The sequence below is a fragment of the Zosterops lateralis genome, assembly GCF_965231275.1.
Source record: "Zosterops lateralis genome assembly, chromosome: 4".
Classification (NCBI taxonomy): Eukaryota; Metazoa; Chordata; class Aves; order Passeriformes; family Zosteropidae; genus Zosterops; species Zosterops lateralis.
This window is the reverse complement of record NC_139765.1, coordinates 74,246,422-74,258,694: the sequence shown is the minus strand read 5'-3', so window position 1 is coordinate 74,258,694 and position 12,273 is coordinate 74,246,422. Positions and strand designations below refer to the sequence as shown.

At 46.3% G+C, this 12,273-nt stretch overlaps 2 protein-coding genes across 2 annotated transcripts; one reads left to right on the top strand and one right to left on the bottom strand.

Annotated features, from left to right (window-relative positions):
- Window positions 1-1,701: 1,701 nt before the first annotated feature.
- On the bottom strand, window positions 1,702-10,911 carry LOC310909145 (guanylyl cyclase-activating protein 1-like; the record flags this gene model as incomplete). The annotated part of the gene is made up of 4 exons (XM_083860710.1): window positions 1,702-1,829; window positions 2,803-2,893; window positions 4,531-4,680; window positions 10,714-10,911. 4 exons carry the CDS (start codon window positions 10,909-10,911, stop codon window positions 1,702-1,704), a joined length of 567 nt encoding a protein of 188 aa, XP_083716836.1.
- Window positions 6,515-8,875, top strand: LOC310909147 (acrosin-like). Its single transcript, XM_083860712.1, has 4 exons — window positions 6,515-6,726; window positions 6,904-7,175; window positions 7,485-7,630; window positions 8,221-8,875. The coding sequence occupies exons 1-4, from the start codon at window positions 6,527-6,529 to the stop codon at window positions 8,608-8,610; spliced, it is 1,008 nt and encodes a 335-aa protein (XP_083716838.1). The 5' UTR covers window positions 6,515-6,526; the 3' UTR covers window positions 8,611-8,875.
- Window positions 10,912-12,273: the final 1,362 nt, after the last annotated feature.

Genomic DNA, 12,273 nt, shown 5'->3' with positions numbered 1-12,273 from the left:
CTTTTCCCAGAGAATTTTCTGTAAACAGGAAAAATGTTTTTGTTACTGTACTTATGTTATTTATTCCTTTTCCTAGGAGAGACTTCTTCTTGATATCCCTCTGGTCTGACCAATGTGATTGAAGAAGTTTGCCTTTGTTTCACCAATCAAATTGGTCTGTGTAAAATAGTATAAAAGGGAGACACATCCCAAAAATAAAAGAGTCATTTTCGGCCTTCTGAATCTCGGAGTCTGTGTCGTTGTGGTGTAAAACATCATCAGGGGAAGCTTCCAGCAGCTTCTCAAAGAAGCCACTCCTGTAGCCTCCCTGCTATCAAAACCTTGCCATGCAAACCATAAACATCACAAAAGCCTAAATGTCAGCAAGAATAAATCTAATCTAAAGTTTTGTTACAGGTCTGCAAGTTCTTCCTCCTGCACAGAAAAAACATGCCAGCTATGGCATAGGCACTCCACTGAACATTTCTGCCTTCTTCTTTCTTTCTGGTTCTCTTGCCAGATTAAAAGGAGCTTTTGATCATGACCTTATCTAATGAACAGTGAAAAAGACAGTTTGATGGGCTTCTATCCATGCTGCATCACTCTTCCCATTGTGTACAAAATCAGAGTCATTTATGGCAGCACTGATCTAGAGTATCAGCTTCACTCCAGCATTCACATGAACAACACAATTCGCAAGTCACCTTGGTGAGTTGTTTCTTTCTATTAGCTTGTCTCCTCAAGAACAAGAAGAAAGACCAATAAAGGATGTGTGAGGCAATAATATTAGGATCATCTTCAAATACTTAATTTATCGTAGAGTCACAGAATGGTTTGGGTAGGAAGGGACCTCAAAGATCATCTTGTTTCAGCCCCATGCCATGGGATTAGATCAGGTTACTCCAAGCCCTGTTCAATGTGGCCTTGAACATTCCCAGTGACTCATTTGTATGAGAGGAGAATAAATAGTACCATGAGTATATAAAGGATTTGATCTCTCAAGTAATTATTCTACTTTGGGAAACTGAGTAGCATATTTTCTGTGGTTACAGAAGCTACTCCAAACCGTTGACTTCTTTGCTAGAGTACTTTGATCACAGAAAGCTCAAACAGCTGCAGCTGAGGACAGATTTGTCACTATCAGACTGGTTTTTCTTTCAGTTCTTGTGATCTTATGACTAAAGCTGCTTCTGTAGAGGCTACCAAATCCAAGCACATCTGGTATGGGCAGCCATGCTGGTGTTTATGAACCAATACCATGACAAGAACTGTGCAAGTTACCTTCTTTTGATAGTTCTCTACACTAATAACAGCTTGAAAGTCTTCTTTTGTATGTCTGAATATTTCCTCTGCACTCCACCACCCAGTGCTGCTAGTGCTCTTCACAAACTTGGCATTGCTTTTAGTCCATTTCAAAGTGATAATCTGGGACACAGAATAAAAAGGAAATTTGTGCCCTGAAATTTGGCCTTTAAATTTTAGAAAGACAAGTTTAAATACTGCCACCCAGATCCAGTTTTTCTGAATCTGCCCTGCATTTATGTGGCTAAGCTTCAGTGTTTGTACAGAAACATGCACTCAGATACACAAATATAGCAGTGTCTTTCTGTTCCTACTTCCATATTTATGTTCATGGAAATTTTGTTTTGAAAAATGTTGTTTCTCTTTCCTTGTATTTCTACACACTTCTGTTATTGGCACAGCATTTTCTCCCAGCTTGATTTATACACTATGCCGACGGTGGTTTATCATGGCCACAATGTGCGACAGGTCCAAACTTTTCATCATAACCTCCATGAACTCCTCGTCTTTCCTTGCTCCCTCCACAAATTCTTCCAGAGAAAGTTCACCTGTGTCAGACACAAATAAAAGGCATCAGAATCCACATCTGACAGGAAAAGGAGTATAGTAATCAAACTTTAGAGACCACGTACTATATAGGCACTGTTCTAAGGTGCTCTTCTAAAGACCTCAGAGTGCTCTTAAGTTCTTATGAAATATCCTCAGTATCCAGACAAGACCTGCTTCCTCCTTTTTCCCTATACAAAGGAAGAGATACATAAGAAAGAACAATAGAAGCTAAGGAGTAGCTAAGGAGTGGGATCATAGCATCCTTTATGGCCTGTATAGTACTAACCTGCCCTATACTTGCTGGTTTTCAAGGATAAAGGAACTAACAGAAGGAGGCTGTGACAGGCAGAAACAATTTTTTCTGTCCTAGGGCAAAAGGCTCTTCTGCAGGGAAGCAGCTCAACCTGCTTCTGGAATAACAAAAGAGCCTGTCAGAAAGTAATGAGTACCTGAAGTAGCAAAGAAAGAGATATCCCTTGGGGAGATACAGGGACCGCAGTGACACTTGACCAACATGTTCTTGCTGTACTGCCTGCAGCAAACCTAGTGAAGAAACTCTGATGTTCTACATTAAATTCCAGTTCTTTCTTTCCATGCTAAAATACTTAGGAGCAGCTGGGGGTATTTGTTAATATTTCCCACTTCTAACTGACATGAGCTACACAGCAACATAAAAAAGGAAAACAAAACACCACTCCAAAACCACACTACTAAATTCATGTGGTAGTGGACAGATCAAAGCTGAGACTCAGCAGAGGGAACAAATTCTGTCACACTGATGATGTATAATGCCAGGAGAAAAACTCTTTTTGGTCCATGGAGAACACATTACTGGCTGAGAATGCAAATAGAAAGAAAATATGAAGTGAAGAGACCTAAAGTTCAACCAAGAAAGGAAAAACTGGATGTTACTCTGTAGAAAAGAGACTGTCTGACAGTCTCTTTTCAGGATGACAAAGGCAGGAATCTTACCGTCGCCGTTCACATCAATCCTGTCGAAGACTCGGTTGGTGAACTCTTCTGCACTAGTTTCATGGTCACCACCATTAATAGCTCGAATAGCCTAAAATAAAAGAGCAAGAGTAAGAAGCTGCCTGACGACTTCCAGAGTGATTTCACATGTCAGCATAGATTCTTAATAAAACAGTCATGCCTGGTACTGTCCCCATACAAATGAACCAGCGTCATAGGAAAACAAAACACAAATCATCAGGCCTTATGGATGGCACTGGAGGCTGCAAAGGGAGCATAGCTCTGGAGCAAGGAATGAGCATCAAAACCCAGAGGATTGGCCTAATTCTGCTTAGGTACAGTTTAGGTGCTGCAGAAATGGAAGAATCAGAATCCACCTAATTGATCCACTTTGGCTCACTTTGTGACCTTATGGTCACCAAGCCTCAGAAACACTGAGAAAACACCCTCCTCACTTGACATTAAGAAATTCCTTTGATGTATGTTGTGGTAATTTATTTCTATTCTTAGTTTCACAATTTCCATTTCTATACTGCTTCCTGTGTGTCTGCCTTCTCCCTAAAGATCACTGGAAATTCATTTTCGTCTTGAGAAACTTTAAGCCTTATCCACTTCTGTTTGCTACAATTCTTCTTATTCATAACTACATAGTGCAGGATTCTCTTTTCTTTCAATACTAATTATTTCCTTTGTTTAAGGATGTCCATGAAATATGTGATTTCACAGCCTTTATACTGATTCTAAAACTATTAATTTTCTAGTTTTTTACTCTTTGATATTTGGTAATTTTGTTCATTCTTTTTCAAATGCTATTTTACTGAAACTAATATCATCTCTGCATTTTCCTAAGTTTACCAAAAAAGACACTCACAAAATACAAAGGGCAATTCATTTCTTGCCACCAGTTGTTGCCCACAGGACTTGTTTCTCAAGAGTTCTGTGTTAACTATTGCTATCTGTTGCTTCACTGTAATGTCTGAGTATTTCTATTTCAAGCTAATAGTAGAAGCCTGTGTGTTACTACAGGTACTGATCTTGGTCAGGTCTCTTTGATACCCGGCTCTAAAATTCTTGTCCAGATGAGAATGCATTATTAACATCTTACTAGTGCTTTATCAAATGAATTTTATGACATTTCATATTCAGAAGTGTAATTTATTTAGGGTCATTGAATCTTTCCTGCAACTTGGTAATTTCCCATTATCTGCAAAATTATCTGAATTTGCAGCATAATTAATTCTGAGATATTTATAGTGATCTTTATGCCTGTAATTCCAACCCCATCCACAATAGCTATTTACATACAATCCTTTCCATTCTTAATCATTCTTCAGGCTATTTGCCAGAGTCAGAAATGTTTTATTATGTCGATATTTAGGAGCTGATTCTAGAAAGCAAACTGGAATTTAGGTCTCCAACTTCTCTTGGGGAAAAGGACACATTGTAGAGATAGCAACTGACAGTCACAGGGTCTGAAACCTTGGAAAGTGTAATTTAGGTCGCAAGCAGTTAAAGGAATTTTACGGTTAGCTGTGCTGTAACATAACCTGTGATAAAGAGTCTGTCAAGTTTGTTTATTTCATTATAGGGTGGTGGGAAATTCTGCTCAGAGAAGGAATTTTGTTAAAGGTCTCATCCATGATCATCCATATGGAAAAGAGCAAAGGTCTTACTTGTGTGATTTGTCTTTAAGGAAAGAGGCAAGAACACAGACCCCTGGAGATTCACCTTAATGATGTTGAGCAGTTCATGTCGATCAATGCAGCCATTGCCATCTACGTCATAGAGCTTGAAATACCACCGCAATTTCTGCTCCATCTTCCCTCGGAGAACGAGGCTGAGGGCAGCCACGTATTCCATGAAATCAATATATCCATCCTATCAGAAAAAAACCCAAATTGTGACAAGAATAAACTGAGGGAGTTACTGCTCTGGAGTTGTTTCAGCTTATTGCTCTCTAGATCCACAGCTGACAGAGAAAGGCCAACTAATGGCACAAAGACTTGGACTTAGGAAAAATCTTTACTGCACAGACATGTTATTTCTCTAGCCACTAAATACCTGGGCTCCTAAAGTTATGATCAGTTACACAGAGGCTCCTCTCTGCTCACCACCTCCAGTGAAGGAACCTTCCACTCCTCGTCAGCATGAACAAATCCCCCTCTGTGCACCAAAGATGACTGCCTTTGGCCTGCTGGGAGAGAATATTGAGCCCAGCGCATGGGCTGCAAGCTTTCTGTATTAGTCTGCTCCGCCTTTGTGGGAAACTATGCTATTCCACTAAGCCATAGATCTCTTCTCTATTCTGTGGGAAATAAAGTGGCAGGGGATATTTTGTAAAACACATAGATAATTAGGAAAATACATGTGATTTGACCATTGGAAAAGTGTTCCGTATTTAGGTTTTTAATATTTCATTTCTTGACTCTACAAAGAAGCTCAAAAAGCTCTTGTTTCTTCTGCGCGAAAAATGCCAATTAGTAAAGGTTTATCAGCCCTAGATTTAAAGCTGACTAAAATTTGAAGTGGTTAAAAACAAACAACAAATAGAAAACATATCTACGTAAAAGATTCCAAATAACCACTTCAACAAATTACAGAGCAAAAAAGTGAAACTTTTAATTACTAAGGTATTTAAACAAAGTCAGATGCCTTTATGAAATGGACATAAATAAACATAAGTAAAAGGCTAATGTAGGTGAACTAGCAGAGAACTGCTGTTTTACAGCAAGGATCACCACATTTAAAATGTTCGTTCAGGGTGGGAAGAAGGGCACGACAGGCTGAGTTATGGCTGGTCAGCCTGGAGAACAGAAGGTTCCAGGGAGACTTTGGTGCCCCTTCCAGCACTTAAGGGGGCTTAGAAAAAGGCTGAAGGGGTACTTAGGACAAGAGCATGTAGTGATAGGACACAAGAAAAATGGCCTTAAGCTGAAGGTGGGCAGATTTAGATTAGGTAATAGGAAGGACTTTCTGACTGTGAGGGTGAGCAGGCCCTGGCACAGGTGCCCAGAGCAGCTGTGGCTGCCTCTGGATGCCTGGCAGTGTCCAAAGCCAGGCTGGACATTGGGGTTGGAACATCCTGGGGTAGTGGAAGGTGTCCCTGCCCATGAGAGGGATGGCACTGGGTGGTCATTAAAGTCCCTTCCACCCAGACCATTCCATGTCTCTGTGACTCTGTGCTGCCCCTCCCTGCCATGCCCAGCACACAGAACAGCCCCTCTGTGACAGCATCCCTGGGCCGGGGGCATTGTGACACCACGAAGGCTGCGGGTGCTGTGCTGGTGACTGCACCAGAGGTGACACTTCAGTTCTGGCTGCTGTCACCTGCACTGGCACCAATGGCTTTTCTGTGGGTGCTCGTCCTGCTGGCCCTGGCCAGGCCCGTGGGGGGCACCTGGGACAGCTGCAGGTGAGTGGTCCCACTTAGGAGGTTCCCTGTAGGGGCCCCACATGATCCCCACACCCACACTACAGTGTTCCAGCCTCAGTCCCTGTAGGAGGAACCTCAGTCCCTGGCCAGTGCCCAGCTACTGGGACAACCTGTCTGTGGGGCTCCAGCAGAACGGGGCGGGTAGATGCACCTCTCGGGGGTCCCTGGTCCTCCTGCCACTCAGCACAGGGCAGGAAGGGGTGACTGGGGGACTTTCAGCCTGAGCAGCAGCAGCCAGTGAGCAGAACAGTGATGGCTTTGTGTTACAGAAGGACCTGTGTGCTCCGGCCCATGGCTTCTGACCACAGCTCTGTGGCTTCTGCTGATGATACCTCACGTGTTGTGGGTGGCACCGGTGTCCAGCCAGGGGCGTGGCCTGGCATCGTCAGCATTCAGGTCACCTGGGAGAACGGCACGTGGCACATGTGTGCAGGTGTCCTCCTCAGCTCCCAGTGGGTCCTCACGGTGGCACACTGCTTCGCCAGGGCCGGGTAAGACACAGCAGGGACAGAGATGTCCCCGGAGCACGGGCAGGTGCCCAGGTCACAGCACCGTGTGTCACTTCCCTCTCTGCCTTGGGAAGCAGAAGTTTCTGGGAAACTTCTCCAGTCTTTCCTGGGAGATGTTGGAGCCCGTGGCTCTGCTCCTGTCACCCCTCTCTCCACCAGGCACCTCCTCAAGGACATGTCCGTGTGGGAGGTGGTGATGGGGGCCACAGATCTGAGCCAGCCGGGCCCCGAGGCCGCGGTGAGACACATCCAGAGGCTCCAGGTGCACCAGCACTACGTGCCTGCCACGGCGAGGAACGACATCGCCCTGGTGGAGCTGGACCAGCCCGTGGAGTGCAGCGACTACATCCAGCTGGGCTGTGTGCCCGACGCCTCGCTCAGGGTCTCGGAGCTGAAATCCTGCTACATCGCCGGCTGGAACTTTGCCAGAGGTGAGTTCCCCTGTTAGGGATGTGTGAGGGCGAGCTGGGGCACCCCGGGGACACGGACTGGCCACAGCCAGAGCGGGGCGTGGAACAGGATGAGCTGTAAGGTCCCTTCCCAGCCAAACGATTCCTGCTGGCCCCGTGAAGCCTCTGCAGAGATGGGTCTGGCTCCTCCAGGCCAAGAGCAGGACACGGCTGGACAATATCGCTCCGTGGGGAAGGGGCTGAGCCGGGCCCGGGGAAGGGGCTGAGCCCCAGGGAGAGGAGGGGATGGGTACTGAGCTGCTGGGGACTCATTCCCCTCTGTGCCCACAGCTCAGGGAACAGGCATGGTGCTGCAGGAGGCCAAGGTCCACCTCATGGACACGGAGCTCTGCAACAGCAGCCGGTGGTACGGGGGGGCCGTCCTCCCCCGCACCCTGTGTGTTGGGTACCCCCACGGTGCCATCGACACCTGCCAGGTAGGAGCGTGTGATCAGTCCCTCAGCCCCCAGCAGTGCAGGGACCCCCTCATCCCCTAAACACGGCCCGGCACAAGCTGGGCCTAGCCTGGTGCTGGGTCCCCATCACTGCCTGCCCTGCCTTTCCTTTCCCCATCTGACACTCCTGTTCCATATCCCGGGGCTGCCCTTACCTTCCCCACCCGCAGGTCCCTGTCCTATGACCCCTTGTCCCCAAGGCCTGGTCCTGCCCACAAAGCCCATCCAGTGCCCCCAGCAGACTCAAAGTGTGGATGTGACCTCAGAACATCTGTCCTCTGCACATCTGGGACCCGTGTGCAGAGATGGGAGAGCTCCCAGCCTGCTCCCAGCCGAGGGCCTGGAGGCTCCGGCCCCTGAGCAGAGCCTTCCTGAGCCGGGAATGAGGAGCTGGCAGGGGATGGGAGAGAGGAGGCAGAGCTGGGCTGGGAGAGAGGAGGCAGAGCTGGGCTGGGAGAGAGGAGGCAGAGCTGGGCTGGGAGAAAGGAGGCAGAGCTGGGCTGGGAGAGAGGAGGCAGCCCCGGGGTTGGCAGCAGCCCCCCACAGCCCCTGAGCCCTCTCTCCTGGCACAGGGGGACAGCGGGGGTCCCCTGGTCTGCAAGGACAATGGAGCCGACTACTACTGGCTGGTGGGGATGAACAGCTGGGGAAGAGGCTGTGACAGAGCCAGGCACCCCGAGATCTACACTTCCACTCAGCACTTCTACAACTGGATCCTGCTCCAGACGGGCCTGAGCCCAGCAGAAAGAGCTGGTCCAGCCCCGGAGCCAGTCGCCACCTCGGCCCCTGAGCGGCACGTGAAACCAGAGGAACAAATCAACCTGACCCCTGAGTACAGCCAGAAACCAGCAGCGACATCCTCGGGCACATCACTGCCCCTGGCATTCCCACACCAGATCCTGGTGCAATTCTGGAATCTGCTGCAGGAGTTCCTGCAGTTTATGAAGGATAAAAAAGCTTGAGCAGCAGCAGGATGAGCAGGATCCAGGGCTACAGTGGACCATGGCATTTCCTGCTGGGCCAAAGGTAGCCTTGGGGCCAGAAGCTTCTCTGTCCTGCTCTGCTGCAGCCACACTAATGCTGATGTGACTGAGGTGTTGAAATAAAGTTTCCGTGTTCACTATTAATCGTGTTTTCAACCCTGCTCAGTGCACCCGCAGGCTTGGAGTGTCCCTGCTCTGTCTGTCCATCTGCTGTGCTGTTCACATTCATTCTTCAGCCTGGAGAGGGCTCCAGGGAAACCTCAGTGCCCCTTCCAGTGCCTGAAGCAGGTTATAGTAATGGGGGAGAAAGGCTTTTTGCATCAGCAGGTCGTGACAGGACAAGGAGGAAAGGTTTAAATCTAGAGGAGGGGAGATTTGGATGAGGTGTTGGGAGAGTGGGCGTGGGGAGGCCCTGGCCCTTGAAGTGTCCAAGGCCAGGTTGGACAGGGCTTGGAGCAACCTGGGATAATGGAATGTGTCCCAGCCCGTGGGAGGTGTTGGAATGCCATGACCCTTAAGGTCCCTTCCAACCCAAACCATTCTATAATTCTATGATTGCAACTTATAAAAGAAGAATATTGAAAATTTATCCTCTTTGTCATCATCAAAATTCTCAAAATCTGAAGTTCCAGAAGGCAGATGATTGTATCCATCATGTCTGTATTGCAACAGGGTGGATTTTCCTCTGTGTGCTCTTGTTCCTTGCCCTTGTTCATAAAAAGTTCTTAGATTAAGTGACTATTAACAGACTATGATTAAACTATGTAGGTCCATTGCCCCTAGTTGCCACACTATCCTCCTGCGATCACTATCACTTTCTTTAGATGATAGCTTTTAATCTTTTCTGACCAAATTTGAATTTGAGAATCTTTTTATAACATTGTTTACTGCATAACACAGGGCTCATAGGAGAACTCTGGAATGCACAACATCCTTGAATATATTTTAAAGTCCTTAAACATCCCAAGAAGGGAGAGAGGTGAAGTGAAAGAAAGACTGGTGCAAAAGCTGTAAAGGTTTTGCTTTAGCTTGTGAAACTGCTTCTCATCACTATTATCATCCTGGGCACAGAGGACTTTGGGATGAGAAAAGATGTTCTTTGATGTCTGCAGTAATTTCCAGTCATTACATCCACCACAAGACCTCAGCTACCCTAATGGAGCCTGTCTGCTCCTCTCTTTAAGAATTTTGTAATATTCCTAAGCATTCCTTAACTCCTTATGCTGTCTCACATGTCCAAAAATAACATTCCTTGTTGGTCCCTAAGCTTTCCTTCTTCAAGACTAACTCTGTGATTTCCCACCTGGTTCTCAGGCCTCTGTGACTGGATCCTCCTTGACTCCATCTCAGAACCTTGGAGCAGAGAGTAAAGGTGAATTTTCCCAGGATGCTATAAACCCAGATTTCTTTGTCAATAAGAATACAGGCCTGCAAGCATAGGCTGAAATACATATGGATAAAAAGCAGGCAAATTGAGGGCCATTGCATGCTTAAAGGAATTATGGGGGTTACTGTTTTCTACAGCAGTCACAGTGAGGAACACTACCCACCCCCTCACTCCGGCTTCATGCTGCACCTCCCAGCACCAAGGACAGCCACAGACCTTGTCTGCAGTGTTAATTTCAGCTGCCAAATATCTGGAAATAACTCCTCTGTGAATGCTATAATGATTTCTTTTGTGTCTTATTCCCGTAGTCCCTACTGTCTCATACAACTATATTTTTGAATAATAAGAATATGTAAGAAGAAGAATGAAATTAGCATTTTGCTAGTTAAACAAGGCCAAGTCAAATAATAGGCCATAAGGAATTTTCAAAATTCAAAGATGAACTTGCACAAGGTAGTTACATCATCAGGTGTACCTATGTTTATGTCATCTATGTTATTACCTGTACACATTCATTTGCTCCTCACATTTAGCTAGTTTACATTAGCATCCCTTGGCAGCTTTCCACACCAGTGTTTGCAAGAGAATATTTATGTTCCTTATGTTTGCAAGACAAAGACAAAGACTCTGAAAGTTCAGGAGTAGGATCACTTTGAAGCAGCACGAGAGAGTTAATTCCTTGCCAGAGAACTCACCTTGTTCATATCAAACGTGCGGAACATCTGCTCAATGTACTTATTGGCCTCTGGATCCAGCCCTCGAAGACCAAAGAACTGCTTGAATTCATGCTCCGTCAACTGTCCAGAAGGACACTCTGTCATGAACTTCTTGTACCAGTGGTGGATCTCGACAGCCTGTAGATCATCCACTGTGGAGCTGCTGTTGTTTCCCATATGTATCTATGGTCAGAAGGATGATGCTACAGGAATGATCCTCTTCCTCCTGTGGCTCTCACAGCACTGCCTGTTTGCCCCTGTCTACGGTCAACACTAATGTCAGTTACATGAGGGATCTAACCTTCCACAAGCCAATTATAAACGTTAATCTTCTTAGAGGCTGATCCACAAACCAGAAAGTTTCAGTGATACAAACAGTCTTCTTAGAATGGAAAGAAGATGCAAGATAATCTAGTAAATCACTGCTATTTTAGGAGCTAAAGCAGAAAGGGTGAGAAGGTTAATCAGACACTGGCATTGGGAGCTATACTGGTTTGGTAGACTATTTTTAACCTTGATATAATTATACATGAAGGTAAGAGGAAATGCCCACAAGACGTGGGCTGTGAGGTTAAGTGAAGATCTGCTCCTCTAAGTGGATTTGAAAGTCTGTTTCCTCAAATAGACACATTGAATAATGGAGTGTGTAGGACCAGAAACTGTAACAGAAGTGGCCCAGTACAAGAGTGAGGTTATGTGGGAAAAAACTCACCTCCATGTACACAAAAGGGCACAGAAGAACAATGGAGGGAGTGAGGGACCCCAAATAATCCCCTGCTTTGGCAAATCCAAGAACCACCACAGAAGTGCAGTCAACCCATGAAAGGCTCAACTGCACAAAAGGGAAGGAGCAAAGAGAGACAGCCACAGGCTGAGGAACACAAATTACCCAGTAAGAGAAGTAAAGGCCCTGTCCCAGCTCCTTCTAAATCTGTCTGTGCCTGGTCATCACAGTTTTTCCTGTCTTCTAATATTTCTACCTTTTTTTTTTTTTTTTTTCTGGCTGCACAGCGCTGGGCTCTGGGCATGCGTATGCACGGGGATTTAAGTGCCCACAACTGGATTGACTGAGATCGTGTAATCACTGAGATCACTAGTAAATACCAATCCAGACCAGCCAGCAAATAGGCCAAGTAGTTTGTGAAACAGGTGTGTGTATGTCTCTGTTAGTGAGACCACTGGAGTAGTTGACTATTAGACAAAAGGTGTAGGGTTGAGGATGACCCACCTGTCTGTGTTTCTCTGTGCAGCTGCATCCTGAGCACCTCATCACATGTACTGGAGGGGCACACAGTGTCCGTGTCTGTCTATGTTATTGTGTGCAGTGGCATCTGTGACTGTGGCAGGCTTGTGCACCTCGGAGGGTCTAGCATGTCCAGGTGCCACCAGCTGGGGAGATCAGGCTTTAAGAGGCAGCTGCTGGGTAGTCTGGATGTCTAAGCCCACACACTCTGTGTGCTTCCCAGTGATGGACCTTCACAGAATCACAGGATGGTTTTGGTTGCAAGAGTCCTTAAAGATCATCTAATTTCACCTCTT